The following is a 16,539-nucleotide window of genomic DNA, read 5'->3' as shown; positions in this document are numbered from 1 at the left end:
GGAGGTACGAACTTCTGCGTTGTGAGGCCTTCCAAAGCCATACAAAACAAAAAACCCAATTCACGAGGGTCCCTATTCATTTCTGACACCCTTGCATTAATAACTCATCATTTAATAAATAAAACCCTCCCATTATTTTAATCTTTTCAAATTTGTTATTATTATTATTATCGCCTCTCAGGTCAGGATTCTTTATTGCTGCCTGACCTCTGACGAGTGAATGAGAAGTAAAGAAACTGTTATTTTATTGAAAAATATTTGTGCAATGAAGACTATGCAGTCATTTAGTAATTGTTTTGATTATTGTAATTTAATCCATCCAATTATTCCTAACATCAATGCCAAAAGAGTGATATTGGGGTTCTATCAGTACTTGTTAGGATTTGATTTAGGCTGTGTTGGTTCGTGACGAAGTAAAAGGAAATAAAGTACGAGAAAAAAAGAATGAAAAGGAAGAATAAATAAATAAAAGAGGATGAAAAATGTGATTATTTGATAGATACAAAGAGATGTGAAATGAGAAGAAAAAAAAGTGATATAATGAATAATTAAATAAAAAATTTAAATAAATCAATTGTACAATTCTAATTTTATTCATGTGGGCTTGTATTAAATAATATTTGATTTTGTCCTTTTTATATATATTTCATTTGATTTTGATTTTATTATGATTTTTTTAAAATTTATCAGGTATAATAATTTATGTCCTTCAAAAAAAAAACTGCATATTTTAAACAACATGTATTCAATCATGGTAGAGATAGAATCGAATATCCTACCCACAAATTCAATTTTGGTTATCAACACATTCGGTTTTATTTACTTTCGAGTACACAATTATATGTATCTTTCTATTTGTTATGAGCACATTCGATTTAATTGGTTCTCATTTTTGGTCAAAGTTTATATTATGAGTTGATTCCCATAGTGCTTAGAACAAAAGCATAGTCCATAAGGTCTCGAAGGCTAGAGACAGTTTTGGAAAAATGATTTTCACATGCACTTTTATCGCTTTATGGGATCTGTTTTTGAAGAGAAAAGAAATTGGCTGAGACCCGTCATTTCTACAACAATTTTCTCTACACTTACTCCCACAACGAACAACAAAAACTAGATGTTTCTGTCCATTTCTTCATTGATGGTAGTTTCTTGCGAAACCAACAGACACTTATTGGATAGCAGGGGAAATACAACCACTTTTGAAATCCTTAGTATTTCTTTTCTCCTTAATTATAATTTTTTTTAATTTTTAGATATATTAATTATTTTTTATTTAATTATTTTCTTATCTAAATATTAATAAAAAAATAATTAAATAATACAAATATTTAACATTGAATATAACTAACTAAATTACTTATTTTTCTTAAAGAACATAAATTAGCTAAAAATATCTTATAATTAATAAGAGATGTAATAATACTATGCGTGTCAGTATCTTTATATTTGTCTAATAATGCAGTACTTTCTTCAAAAACTTAATTGTTTCATTAATGACTTCCCATGCCTATTTACTCGGGTCTCTAAAACAATCAATAGATTTTAGTTTGGAAGGTGAGGTTATCCCACTGAAGCTTCCTGCTAAAATTGTTCAAACTTAAAATCATCTCCATCTTCAACTTTACTCCTAGTACAGAGTTAAAGCACCACAGATATACACAATTATTGACATCTTGTTTCTGTAATAGTTTTCAAAGAAATGTTTATTACTCTTAGTTCCAAAAAAATAATCTCTTTTTTTGGTAAAAAAAAAAGAAGAAATTTAATCTAAATAAACACATACACTATTTCCCGGGCAAGCTCAATTGTGGACACTGTTTTGATGAAACTGAGTTGCATTTATATCCAACTCCTAATAGTAATAATAATTTAAGAGTTCAGGAGAGAGAGACTTTTAATTGTTCATTCAAATTTAAGAGTCGTATTTAACATAATTTCTTGTGGGTAATTTCTTCGATGCATTGTAATCTCTCATTAACATAACTATAATTCATTTTTAAAACCATATGCAAACATATTTTATGCATCAAACTTCTTTCACAACGAGATTACAATGCAACATGAGTATGTATTGTATGCAAAAATTGCATTTTAGATCCAAGAATTTGCCTCCAAAATCTCGATTCGATCTTTATACTGACTAAAAGAATTGAGAGCTGAGGATAATTAAGTCTTTTGATGGACCACTTTACATCATGTGGCATGAGGTAACCCATCATATGTTATGGGTATTACGTTCTTTATTGATATTATTACGTAGACAATACTTAAGGATCTAATTTATCATGACAAAACAAGTATTACTACTATAGTATAAAAGATTCTGGAATAGATGAAAAAGATTTCACAAAAGATCCTATTTTTGCATCATGCACAAAACTGAGACCACAGATTCCCGTGACACTTTAATCTGCGCAAAAAAATAATAAAAGCCCCCAACTTCGCAAATTTTGCATCACGTATCCCCCCACACATCACCCTCTACCTACTTTGCACCTCTCACCCTTCTCTCTATAGGAAATAGCAAGCGTGTTTTCCCAGCTATAGTAATCTATCAAACAAAACCTCTGCTACACTCTAGCATCCTACACCCCCACTTTTTCTAGTAATAATAGTACTACATTATCTAGTGTGAGAGAGAGAGAGAGTTCATAGTTCAATGCTCAGTTCTTCTTCGGCTTCGTTTTTGAGGCAGTTAAGTGCAAAAAAGGAGGGTTGGAAAGAGAGATACTATAATAGTGGTAGTGGTGGCTGGGGAATGAGCTTTGGAGGGTGTGAGGCAAGTGTGAAACTAATGGAAGGGTTTAACATGCAGGGGAATGTGGGGAGGAAGAGGGTGATGGTGGTGGTTGATGACACCTCACATTCCAAGCATGCAATGTTGTGGGCACTCACTCATGTTGCCAACAAGGGTGATTCCTTGACTCTTCTTCACGTTGTGCCTCCTCACAGGGGTCCTGAATCTTCTTGCTCCACTTATCTTGTCAATTATCTTGGGTCACTTTGCAAAGATTGCAAGCCTGGGGTAAGTTGGTTATGTTTGTAGCAAGGATGATAATTATGTGTTTTTTACTATTTTCCCTTCAGTTAATGAGTTCAAATAGAGAGAACCATCCTTTCATGCAATGATGTAGTTATTGTGCTTGGTAGATCTTGATCCAAGAGTAGTTCTGAGTTTTCAATGTTGTTCAATAATGTTGGAGTAGGAAGTCCATTCCCTTTCTCTTTTTATCTTTTTTACAATGTTTCTTTTGCTATTAATTCTTTTCCAGCTTTTCTTTTCTTTAGATGGCAAACTGTCTTGCTTCTTGCATGAGTCCTCCTTTTGTTTTCACTTTTCAGAGCGAAATCATGAGAACTATTCAGATGCTTCAGCTTTTTCTTTTCACAGTTCTTCCTATGTTCTGAAAAAAGAGAGTTACTGATAAGGTCATGGTCTGACATAGGTGGAAGTGGAAGCGCTCTTAATCCAAGGACCAAAACTGGCCACTGTAATGAGCCAAGTAAAGAAGCTGGAGGTCTCTGTCCTGGTACTGGGCCAAAAGAAGCCATCTTCTCTTTTAAGCTGGTGAGATTCTACATTCTACACAACTGCAATCAGCTAATCAGCAACCATTGATATCAAATTTTAAAATTTCTTGTTACTCAATTTGAGTTTTTAAGTGATTCAGTGTCTGCGATTTTAACAAGTTAATCACTATTTTTGCAGTCTTTGTGGAAGCAGCGGAAGCAGTAGTACAGAGGAGTTTGTGGAGCATTGCATCAATAAAGCAGAGTGCTTGACAATTGGAGTGAGGAAGAGAAGCCAGGGCACGAATGGATACCTTGTCAGCACTAGATGGCAGAAGAACTTCTGGCTTTTGGCTTAGATTGAAAGTTTAGTTGCTGCTAGTTCAGATCTTAGAGGGGATAAATGGGGAAATGGTAAAATTAACCTTAGTATTTGCAACATCATCTATAATCTGAGTAAAAATAATCATCTATATCACCCTGTAACTAGTTCTAACTATATCGTGTACTAATGTCACTATGAGTAAAAATAATCAAATTGTCCATGCTTGTGAACAGTTTCTCTTTCATAAGTAGGTCCTTCAGTTATAGAGATGGTAAAAAAAGGTCATTATCAGTGAGCATTAATTTCCAGCATGACGTTAAAATTTCGCTGTATTTAAAATTACATGCAGTCGAATCACTGGTGGTAGACAATTTCCGCCCAATGTTCGCGTTTAACTAGGAACAGGCAATTTTGTCAATAAACGTTACTCTGTCAAAATTATTGTTATAGGAATTCGTTTTGCACTTTCAAAAATAACAATAAATTAACAATAATCGTCGGTGTTTACAGTGCATACAATCAAACGGGGAATATAGAAAGCTAAATGGAGACAAAAAAGCACTCTTCGCTAGAGGGGGTAAATAGAAAAAAGAGAATTGACAAAAGATGGAAAAGACTATGAAAGTTGAAGGGGGGAAAAAAAGAACCTTGTATTAAAGATTTCGGAGGTAATCTACCAAATAATAACCGAAGTTATTTTAATGTATTTGTACCTATTGCTATTACTGCCTTCAAAAAGGCTGAAACCTCATCATATGTAGCTAAATGAACTAGACCTTATCTTCTAATTTATCATTTACAAGAGGAAGCAACTCCATCTTACTACGAGGGGTCCTGGGAGTCCTGGGTGTCCGAGGAGTTCCTGGGACTTGTGGCTGTTGGGAGAGCTTGTGCCTCACATAACCATAGAATGTACATCCCACAAGAGTCACGGTACATCCAACAGAATTTAAATACGAAATTGGGTTCCTAAATATCAGCCAAGAAACAAGGACGGCAACTGCAACCTGCACAAAAAACATGATTCTGATCTGATTAATTCATTCTTCCGTCTCATTTTGTTTGTCTTAATGCATAATTACATCCTAAGAAAATGATTGATTATATCAATTACCATGGCAAAATAATGCTTGTTTAACTAAAATGCTGTTATTCATTATAGACAGTGAAAAGAACTCATGAGTGTATTGTAGGTAAAAAAATATCAATAAATAAGGGTATTAATGATATTCTAAGTGATAAAAAAATTGAGACAAAAATATTCCAAAAGTTACAAATTAAACCGAAATTGAGGGAGTGTGATTTATATATCATAGTTCGGTTTGGCCATTAACAAAACCAACTATGCCGCCCTAACAACACAAACAGGCATTAATGACTAATATGCAAATTTGAAGAATGAATATTAATAAATTCAATGAAAAAATGCAAGAGGGGAGAAAGGCATCTCTTGTAGGAAAAAAAATGGAACAGTTTCTAAAAATACATTAATTGAACCAATTGCTGTTCATCATGGTTGAAGCATTACGCGGGGTAGTTCTTACCTTAAGATTTCCGGCAACATTAAATGTTACAGCAGTGGTGGAGTGAATCACATAAAAAATTGAGAAGTTAAGACAGAAAGCCAACACCCCGGAGCTAAAAATAATGATGAGAGCCGACCAAGGATATGGATGAGTATTTAGCCATTCAAGGATTCCATTGCCTTCAAGTAACATGGCAGGAAGCGCCAAGATCATGGTTGCAAAAGGTGCCATGTAATAAACTGTGTTTATGCTGAGATACATGAAAAGAAAAGTTAGCCTGCGTACTGCATAAAAGTAATGGCAAAGCAATTCCGAGAAACCAAGACAAGAACCGAGTAGAGCAAAGTATAGCATAGCCAAGATACAAGGAATAACGAGATCAAAAGTAGTTGACCAAAAAAAAAACGTATTGGGTGCTATTCCTGTTGGTGTACACTTTCATTAGTAGGTCATCTACAAGTACCACTGTAAAGCCCTTACAGAGTCTTAGGCATGCCCCCAACCTTGGAATATGAGGTTAAAGCCTGTAAACTTTCCAATACCCCAAAAAATAAAATATCACCAGTTTGCCAGGGACAACATTTTTCTGTTTCTTTTAAAGCAAACAAATACAAAGTAACTCAAGAAACATCATTGTAAACTCGGTGCCTCAATGGATGCTGATCAGAAATGCTTCCATACATGCTAAGGCACACTGCTTAGCTAAAAGCCTACAACAATAAAGACTTTCATACTCTAGATATAACTGGGAAGCTCCCATTTTCCACAACAAATAGGTATTACGGACATGGAAATAACTGGGAAGTGGAAAGGTTATATACTGGAAAATCCAGAAAGACAAAAAAATGGAGAAAGGAAAAAAAGAACACCAAAATACCAAGTTAATAACAGCAAAGGGAATGCAACCATAAATAAAGACCGTACCTGTCAAATTTGTATCCATGCAGAAGAGATTCTGCAAGAATAGTCTTTGTAGATGTAGCCAAACAGCCAAATAAGGCAGCACAGAATCCAAACATATTAAAACTAAGCTCTGTTACAGATGTGAGAAGAATCCCTCCAACAATGGGTATAAGAGAAGCCCAAATACGCCAGTCAAAATACTTCCTCCACACTAGCCATTGCAAAACAACTGTGCCAGTTCACCAAAATCAGATGTAAATATCCTTAAGTCTCAATATAAAGCAGGTAGCAAATATATGGCAGAAATGTTAACACCGATTATTAAACCTACCTGTGGTGGCAGGTGTGAATGACTTTATTGTCTGCATAAAAGAAACTGGAATGTATCGTAGGCTCACATTCCCCAGAACAATGTTAATACAGAACACAAATGACATTGGAAAGATTCTTCTCCAGCGATCTTCAGGGTCAACAGTTATCAGTGGTTTAAGCTTCAGCAACTTAATTACCACATATGCTCCAATGGATGAACAGATAAAGTGGACACAGGAAACTGATAAGGGAAACTTGAAATCCAATTTCTGTAACAACAAAACAAAAATGTTAGTGTTTGCTATATAATCCATACAAGTTTTTAATATGATGAATTGATGATTGAGCAGCAAAGGTGAGTAAGAATGAATCCTAAATACACAGATATGGATTGTGGAATAATTCTAAAGATTGATAAATCTTTTCTTCATTATAGATGGAACACAAACATAGAAGATCTAAACAATCTGGAGATCACAATCATTTAGCTCAACATAAAAAATAAAAATCTACACATCAATGTCATCATGAAACAAATATTTAAAAATAATTCCCTTCCAAATGGATTAATGGAGTTCTGAGAACCAGGGATAAAACCTAAGAAAACCATCACACCTTTTTAGACCAGCAAAAAACATAATTGAATCTTGTACAATATATACACCAGGAGAAAGCCCACTCTCCATGGGAAAAAAAAGATACACTTCTAGAAGCTTTGGAGCCGCAAATACTGCTCACAAATTAATCACATATACCACCTGTTACGATCAATTTTAATTCATTTTAAAATCAACTAAGTTATGTTCTATAGTAGGAAAGTTAAATGACAGTTATAAGATTTTACACGTTTTGGTTCAGCTGTTTAAATTCATACAACACAATCTAAGATTTAAACACAGAAGGATTTTGCAATGGTTATCAAGCAATTTAGCTCAAATGCACGATCAAGAAGAACATATGGATTTAAATCTCGGCCAGAGAGAAAATCAAATCAAGACTAATAACTTGAGAATTTAAGAGAAACCTACGACATGAACGTCAGAAGTACCAGAAGAGTACGTAGATCAGTAACGAAACACGATTTTGGAATTTCAATCTAGCTTAGTGAACAGGCTGGGAATGGAATCACGTTTGGTTATTCATTAATTTTGAGAGAAGAATCACTTTCATTATTAATTTCACACGCCATTTGAAACACACAAAAACTCGATCCAAACGCAGAATAAAGGTTTCGTCAAACAACCAAAATTCTACAAATCAAAACGTAACGCCGAAAATAGCAATCAATACCAATACTCAAAAAAAAAAAAAAAACAGTAATCCATGGCAATTTCATTCTGACAGCACCCTCGGACAATTTCATTATACACAAAGCATGAATCTCAAGCATACTAACAGCCAAATCAAATAAAATCCACGACATCAGACATTATTATAAACGTAAACAGAAAAAAAATCTCGAGAATCAGAAGACAAGAAGCGAATTGGTGAGTGTTTGGAAATTGAAAATAGATGAAGAAGAAGGAGATAGCGGGAACCTGAAAGATCCACTTGTTGACGATGATGACAGTGACATTGAAGGCCCACCACTGAAGGATGGACAAGAGAGATCTGATAACGCTCCACTGGAAAACGAAGCTCTCTTCCATATTCTACTAGGATTATTGCTTTGCTATGAAGATAAGAGAAGAGAAGAGAAGAGCGAGAGGAGGGGTCGAACTCGTAACGGAGTAAGAGGCACCTCTTCTGCTCTCATGGAATTTGCATCCCCTCTCTCTCCCTCTTTATGTATGTAATTTCGAAACTTTTCGGTTCGATTTGGCTCTCTCCCCGTCACGCCATGGAAATTTTATGTTTCTTTCTGCTTTGCTTCGTGGGTCCCATGCTATTCCCACCTCCCCGGTTCGGGGTCAATTCGGTCACAGTTCAAGATCTGCCTCTCCATCAGCATTCCCCACTTTTTTCAATACTACTTTCTGAATATGTAATTACAGTAGTAATTAATTCAAGTTTAAATATGTTTTTTTCCTTATAAATTAATACTTTTTATTTTTATTTTCAATAAATTTATTTTTTAAATTTTAGTTTTTTATTTATTTTTAATTTTTATAAGTTTACGTTTTTTTTATTTTACTTTTTATAAGTGCCAACTTACAAAAATTATAAATGAAAAAAAATCAAAATTAAAAAACACAAATTTACACCAAAAAAATAAAACATAAAAAAATTTACAAAAAAATCAAAATTCAAAAAACACAAACTTATCTAAACTAAAATTAAAAAAATTAACTTACAAGAACACTAACTTAGATAAAAAAAAAAAAACATATTTAAGCGTTAATTCAATTCCTTGTTTAGATACAGATTGCAAATTTCATTCAGATCATTATCATTTTTACTCATATTTTATTAATCAATGCTTTTAAGTGTTACTTTAAAGGAATGATAAACAATAATGTTTTATTCTAAGATCAAACAATAATGTTTATTCAGATTTTATTAATCAATGCTTCAAAGTGTTATAGAAAAGAACAATAAATAATAGTTTCTATTAAGATTTTATTAATCAATTCTTTAAAGTATTATTTAAAAGAATGATAAATAAGTAAGTTTACTAAAAATTACAGGCTTTGTTGAAATAAATAAGTAAGTATTATTAAATTATTAATAAAAAATATCAATATAGAATGTGCTATATTTAATCAATATCAATATAAGAAAACCTAAACGAAAATGGCGATTATCATATGCCTTTTCAAGGATATTCTCTCTCTATCTCTCTCTAAAACTCTAAGTATCATCAATAATTAATTTTAGATGTTTTTTCAATTTATAAAAAAAATTAATAGTAAATATAACTTAGTATATTTGTGGAGTAAGAGTAGTCTTGAATTTAAGTTCTAAATAGATGACTGTTGCATTAAGTATTTAAAAACAATTTGTCACTCGTGATGACTTGATTTGATTTGAATAAAATTGTGTCCGATTGAGATTGAGAACATATGTGATTTCTAAAAAATATGACACTAAATATTTTTGTCTCATTCTCTATTATTTAAAGTTAAAGTAAAAATTTGAAATTAACTTATACTGAATATATTAAGAGGAGAAAAAATTTCTCTGAAAAATCTTTTATATTAAAATAAACTAAACTATAATACACATTAATTTTTAAGAGAAAATAAATATAATCGTTAAAAAAATAAATTAAAAAGAAGGATGTAATTTAGATGTAAAAAATAAATGTTACGGCATGTTTGGATAATATTCTTGTCGGCAACAGTGAAACTAACTTCTACTGGAGCGAAGCTCTACAACCATATAAAAAAAAAAAGTTGTCATTAATTTATATCTGTACTTATATTCCTTAAGAAAAATTATTTTACGGCAAAAATTGAACTTCAAATCTGACAAAAAAAACAAACTTTACCATTGAGATCGCGTAGACAATTGTTTTATTTTTATTTTTATTGATAGTATATTTAGTCATGTGTTTGAATGAATTGTTATGCGCATCTTTCTCATGATCAGAACTAACAAATGTAGTTTGTATATATATATATATATATATACTCTTCCCAGATTAAACGTAATTGTACGCATTTACAGTCTGCCAAACAGGCTATAAAGATAAAGTGATGGCATAGTTATGCTAGAATTGAAATTGATTAACCCACGTTTAACCATAAAATAACGTTAAATTTTAAAAATACGGACGCAGATGTTACTTCAAAAAATGCTTACACAGTGATACTCGTTTTCTTTCTTTAACGTATAACCAAGCTGGCAATTACAATAGTATGCTACTTCGTGTTGAGATTAACAAATTTATAGAGGTTTTAGCAACTGTTTAAGCCGTGTTTGAGAACGCGTTGAATTAAGTTAAACATAAAAAAAATCTGTTAGTAGAATTCCGTTGAATATGTCTCTAAATGTGAAATTTGCTTAAAATAAACAAGTACTCAATATTTAGATATAAATAGTATTTTTATAATTTTAATAAAATTATTAATAACGTTTATAAACACAATTTAATTTTAACTAAAATAAGTTTCATCTTTAGAATAAATAAATTAAACTTACATTTCATCATATTTCATGAAATTTCTCTCAATAATCATTTATTTTTTCACTTCTACACTAACCTCTTAAAATATTTTATTTTTTTGTTACTATGTTTTAAATGTGAAGTATTTACTTTTTTACTACTGTAGTACCACTAAAAAGTGAACTTTCTTTTTCTTATTATATTTTTTCTATAAAATTTAAATTCGAAATATTATTGAATCTAATCTTACTCAAACCAACCTAATGTTGGTACAATATTTTGAAACACATTATATTAACTTTTCTATTCATAAACCAACCTAATGTTGGTATTCATTCAATATTTTGAAACACATTATATAAACTTTTCTATTACATAATAAACATATTACACTCTATCCCTACATTTGTAAATATATATTAAAAAAAATTAAGAGGTCATGCGTAATCTCAAAAAAATCTTAATATATACTGGTGTAATTTACTCTTAAATTTATTATATACACTAATCATATAAAAAAACTTGTTAAGAAAATATACTTAATTTATTTAGTTAATTAAATACTCAAAGCTTGTCTTTATCCACATGTATCGCAAACTCCTTCTATAATTGAGAATCTGAAGCATTTGCAATTATACAAATATGCATTTTTAAGAAAAATAATAATTTGATATATTTTGAGAATGAATTATTTGATACATATTCCTACAATATTCTATTTAGAAAAAAAATATTTTTCTTTTTTTTAAATTAAGATATTTCATAATCAGAAGTAATAAGACTAATTAATATCTCTTGTAAAGATTATTGAAGTGAGCTTTATTTTTATCTTATTGCTATAAAGTATGTGCACGGTTAGGTAATGGTAATCATACTCTCAACATATTTAAAGAACTCAATTTTTTTACCAATTATGTTATACTTTTTTTGGTAGAAAAGTTATATCTTTGTAGTATTGTCCTTTAATTTTTTAATGCGATATAAAGGAGTTAAACCAGCCCAAAAAATTAAAAACCACGAGGGAAGATAACAGACGACATCATCTTTTATTTTATTATTATAATTATAATTTTATTTTCCATCTCAAGGAGAAGTTATAATGTATTTCATAAAATTGAAATTTATGTTAATTTTTTATTGTATTTATATACAAATATGATATGTTACAATACGAATAAAGTAAGAAATTTTGCTAACATTTAACTTTTTAGTTTCTTGTTTGATAATGCTTTTAAATTTTTTGTTACGGAAACTTATAAAATAAATATGAATTATACTTTATACATACTTGTAATTTTAGAAACGTGTATTATTCTTTATATATATATATATATATATATATATAATGTCTTAAAATCTCAAAAATGCTCAATTTTTTAAATTTAATAAATAAAAGGATTAATAAAATATGCCCCTCAAAAAAATTATTCCCCACATTTAGTAACTCGATCTGCATGAATTTCAATTCAAAATTTTCACACGGCAACCCAACTAGCGGACATGGGGATTTGAGGACTGACAGTAAAAACATTATAGGAGGGATCTCGGATTAGATTAGGGATCCAAAGCCTCTTTCTTAATTAAGGTAGCTTTTCAATTTATCAGCGCCCAGGTAGTAATCTGGTTCACACTTCTAGTACTAGTTGTTAAAATTAGATCATATCCACTGATATGAGTGATTATATTGGGGAACTAATCAGAAATAAAATTGTATATATAAGTTGTAATTTAGTATTTTCTTAACATATTAAATTACAATTAGAATATTCCTAAAAATATTACCCATAAACGCACTTTTAAGAAAATAAATGACAGTGTACAGAGTACTGGCAATGCCACACAGAGTTACCACCAGTAGGACCTTCCCTAGTTAATTGGACGCAAATTAATTATTATAAGTACGTCCATAAAAACTGCACGTACCATAATTGTCAAAACATCAAATCAAATGTACTTCCTCCTGTTAGCAGTAAAAAAAATGATGCATTAATTTGGTATATATTTTTAAATAAAATTGATCCTTTTTTTTAAAACAGAAAATTAATCTTTGAAAATGTGATAATTAAATATTTTATATATTTGCCTAAGAATTCATAAATAAATAAATGAGAACTCAATCTGTTGAGATCCAATTACAGTAAATGCAAGCCTCTCACAGTCTCACGGGTGCTTCAAAAAAAAAAAAAATGGTATCCTCTAAGTCATGAGCCCCACCAGGTACTTTTACTTTCCGCTCACTTTTATTTTATCTCACACTTTCATTGATATTGAACGCAGTATAAGAGTTGTAGTACATCCTACAAGATAAATAATTAGGTTGATCTCCTCCTCTCTTTGATTTTGTTTTAGCTTGTGTGGATTGTTGAAGTAAAATTAATAAAAGTGTGAAGAAAAAAATGAATGTAAAGAAGTGAACTAAAGTAGAAAGAGAGCGAAAAAGATCACCCATATTTTCACCTCTACTAAACACAATCACTATTCAACTTTTATCTCTTTTCATTTCTACTACTTCATACGTACCAAACGAAGGCTTAAAGTTAATTATCATTGAACAATTAACTGGCATGGCCAACTAGCTAGAGGCTTGATTTGGGACCATGGTGGGAGTTTCATATTTCTCGGTTATACAATATGGGTGCTTGCTTGTTTTGTTCTTATAGCTGAGCTATTAGGGATTTTGCATGGGGTAAAGTCAGCATGGTGTTGGTAGGTCTCTTTCACTCACACTACAGGGAAAGCTAGCAAAGTTTGAGCTGTCTACACAGAATTATTTTGATGCATTTGATTTTTCTTGCATCTTTTATTTCAATATATAATTTCTTAGTCCACGAGTCTCATGTATTTTTTTTCCTAGAGGATTTTAGTTTTTGTAGGGTGTTTTTTCTCTTTGTACTAAAACACACTTTATAAACAGCAACCGACAGACCCTTACAAAATACTAATAAACTAAATAGAAATGATAAATTAAAAAAATGAGTAATGTGATAGAAAAATAACAAATAAATTATATAAAATGTTACAACAATTTATTATGAACATAATATATTTATAGGAAATTGGCTTGTTCTCGCTCTGTGCTACCAAAAGTGACAAGATGCACCTACAAATTAGCCGTATAAAGCTTAGTTGCACGATGTTTGATGTATACTTTTTGTTCGGTGGAGTTTACAAAGTCAGCAAAAGCCAAATGTATATCCCCCAAACCTCCTAGAAAAGTAAAAGGACAAAAATTAAGCACTAGTTTGTTTTTGCTACTGCCTTGCCTGCAGCTGCATGGATTCAAAGCACTGCTTCTAATTCGGTTCAGAAAGTCTACGTCAATGGCCGTTCCCCTTGTATTTGACATAACAGTCAACTCATATTTCTATTGCTACCCGTGGTAAAAATTTGGTATAAAAAATCTTTAATGTTGAAATATGACATATATGTAAAAGGATTGAGTTATAGAAGAAAAAGGAGAATGAGAATTCGCATGGTCTCAATGGAGAATCACAAGATGTGCAAGAGGAGAATAAATATTGTCTTTGTATGAGTTAACTTATTCATCTCAAAAATTACTCCTAGATGACAAGGTCTACAAAACTCATCATAGTTCACAACTTCACATGAACATGAACATGACATGAATACAAGTGTTCGATCAACAACTCATTAAAATCACCCATAGGCTAAACGAATAAATGATTCACTCCCTATTTAACATTTAATTTAATTTTTATTAAATATGTGGCTAGACTAATCCGACATATCACGATCATATTGAAAAAATTGAGTGATAAATGTGGCTGCACAAGTTTGGCAAAGTAAGGCACAGCAATAGGAACTTTTAACAATTGTGGCATATTCCATGTGATTCGTTTATGCAATCTATGAGATATCTTGCGAATTTTTGGGTATGCAAATTGAAAATTATGGCCCAGCTTCAATTAATTGTAAGTGTCGTATAACTATTATTAGCATTAGGTTTAATATATAAAATGATTAAGAAAAGAATATGCTGCCCTTTTCAAGATCAAGACATGCTAAAAATCTTAACAGGAGTTAATATCAATTCAACCAACCAACCAAATTAACCGATAAAAAAAAACCCAACCAACCAAATTATTTCCCTTAGCCTGTATTCTTTTTTTTATTTATCAGCCAATAAAATTATTTTATTTCCCTTAGCCTGTATTATTTTCTCCCAGTGACAATTGATTGTATTTGTGTTGTTAATTCATGATGGAGAAGTTGGTTCTTTTTTTGCACCAATAAAAGGTAGTATATAATATAGTGTTCCAGTAAAAAAAAAAAAAGTATAATAGTGACTGAGAAATATAGGAGACTACGACAGAAAACTACCGTTAATTTAATTTGATTAACTCACTTTATCTCTATCTCATACTATGACATCTTTGCAGTTGCCTGGTGATGCAAGTCAGCTACTGGAGCGAGAAATTATTCATGGGCTGGGAAATGTTCAAAGAAATAATAAATTTTTATAAGTATAGATAATAGCTTACCATTAAATGTCAATTTTTCGTTGATAAACACACTGAAACCTCAAAAGATATATTGAATATTATACCTCAGATTATTTATCTTAACGAATTTGAATTATATTAAAAAAATGTGAAATAATTTGTTAATTTTTGTCAAATTTTCCAATTGACATAAGGTATAATTTAAAATTTTAAGAATTTGATCAATTATAGCAACTTTTCATCTATATATAGATTTTTTATATTAAATTATTTAATAAAAATCTTGCACTATTCGATTAATTACTTTGCCTATAGTATATCTTTCTAATCAATTTAACTACTAAATTAGACATTTTTATTTTGTACCATATTTTGAAACTTATTCTATAATTACATAATTAAATAATTCATATATTTTTTGAAATTATATGTACTGGACCAATGCCTTAGGTCCAAATTAAATTCGTCAATAGAAACATCAGCCGAAAAATCTAATTTACTAATAACTCAATGGCCCAAAGGGAGTGAGGGATAAACAAGTAGCACACCAAACCAAATAGAAATTTAAAAAATTATCATGCAAAACGAACATTTGAGAATGACAGAGACAAATCTAAATTTTTTTACCAGCTTTTTATTAAATTATATTATACACATAAATAAAATATGTTGTTAGATAGTCTTTTGATATCAAACCTTGCAAGAGGTAGAATTTTACATTCAAGTATCAACTATGAAGAAACACATACTATATCAAACCCACTATTAAATTCATAAATACAGCTTTATTTAACTCCTCGATCACGGTCACATAAGGTTTTCACCATGAGCCTGGTGTAGTAGTAGTAGTACAGCCATCCTTACCGATAGGCATATCACGTTGCTTAAGTATTTTATCACCATACCAGTCCATCATATGATCATTTTATTCCTCTGTTTTTTTGGTGCATTGCTTTACCACATTTTATATTTGGTAATCGGTGTGATTGTTTCTTTCTTCTTTTTTTAATCATAGTAATAGGTACACTATTTTCTTATTTCCTGATTTAAACTGTAAGTTCTTCCACCCAATCCCCCGGAAAAAAAAAAAAAAGTTCTGTCAATATCTTATTGTATCCAAATACAAGAAGTTATAATCGTTGCTATAGACTCGATCACTTGTAATGCACTAAAGCTTGAGAGGTCGTATAATTTATTTTATGAACCATACGTTAATATCAGTACATTTTCACTCTAAGATATGCAACCTTTTTCAAATATATTTCACATTTGAATGACAGGCTTATTTCACCGACAATATTATTAATTTAGTGGACAAGGTTAGATGGGAAGAAGAATAAAAATTCTCATTTGTTTAAAATTGCTGTAATTATTTGGTGTACCTATATAGAACCTTAAACTATGGCTGAAAATTGCTTATTTGTTTAAAATTTATGTACAGAAAAGAAAATG

At 30.7% G+C, this 16,539-nt stretch overlaps 2 protein-coding genes across 2 annotated transcripts; one reads left to right on the top strand and one right to left on the bottom strand.

Annotated features, from left to right (window-relative positions):
• The first annotated feature begins 2,415 nt into the window (after positions 1-2,415).
• On the top strand, positions 2,416-4,067 carry LOC114410426. The gene is made up of 3 exons (XM_028374364.1): positions 2,416-3,025; positions 3,447-3,568; positions 3,710-4,067. The coding sequence occupies exons 1-3, from the start codon at positions 2,660-2,662 to the stop codon at positions 3,867-3,869; spliced, it is 648 nt and encodes a 215-aa protein (XP_028230165.1). The 5' UTR covers positions 2,416-2,659; the 3' UTR covers positions 3,870-4,067.
• Positions 4,068-4,460: 393 nt separating this feature from the next.
• On the bottom strand, positions 4,461-8,429 carry LOC114410425 (UDP-galactose transporter 1-like). The gene is made up of 5 exons (XM_028374363.1): positions 8,115-8,429; positions 6,596-6,845; positions 6,286-6,493; positions 5,380-5,611; positions 4,461-4,842 (listed from the first exon to the last, which is right to left on the bottom strand). The coding sequence occupies exons 1-5, from the start codon at positions 8,223-8,225 to the stop codon at positions 4,606-4,608; spliced, it is 1,038 nt and encodes a 345-aa protein (XP_028230164.1). The 5' UTR covers positions 8,226-8,429; the 3' UTR covers positions 4,461-4,605.
• Positions 8,430-16,539: the final 8,110 nt, after the last annotated feature.

This window comes from Glycine soja, chromosome 4 (genome assembly GCF_004193775.1).
Source record: "Glycine soja cultivar W05 chromosome 4, ASM419377v2, whole genome shotgun sequence".
NCBI classification, from domain to species: domain Eukaryota; kingdom Viridiplantae; phylum Streptophyta; class Magnoliopsida; order Fabales; family Fabaceae; genus Glycine; species Glycine soja.
Note: the sequence above shows the minus strand (reverse complement) of the source record. Positions and strands in the feature narration are given on the sequence as shown.

Coding starts and splice junctions, on each gene's coding strand:
- LOC114410425 (XM_028374363.1), bottom strand. CDS start 8,225: ATGGAAGAGAGCTTCGTTTTCCAGTGGAGCGTTATCAGATCTCTCTTG. Junction 6,494..6,595: donor ATTCACACCTGCCACCACAG/GTAGGTTTAATA, acceptor GAACTGGCACAG/TTGTTTTGCAATGGCTAGTG. Junction 4,843..5,379: donor ATGTTGCCGGAAATCTTAAG/GTAAGAACTACC, acceptor TTTTTTGTGCAG/GTTGCAGTTGCCGTCCTTGT.
- LOC114410426 (XM_028374364.1), top strand. CDS start 2,660: ATGCTCAGTTCTTCTTCGGCTTCGTTTTTGAGGCAGTTAAGTGCAAAA. Junction 3,026..3,446: donor GCAAAGATTGCAAGCCTGGG/GTAAGTTGGTTA, acceptor GGTCTGACATAG/GTGGAAGTGGAAGCGCTCTT. Junction 3,569..3,709: donor CCATCTTCTCTTTTAAGCTG/GTGAGATTCTAC, acceptor CTATTTTTGCAG/TCTTTGTGGAAGCAGCGGAA.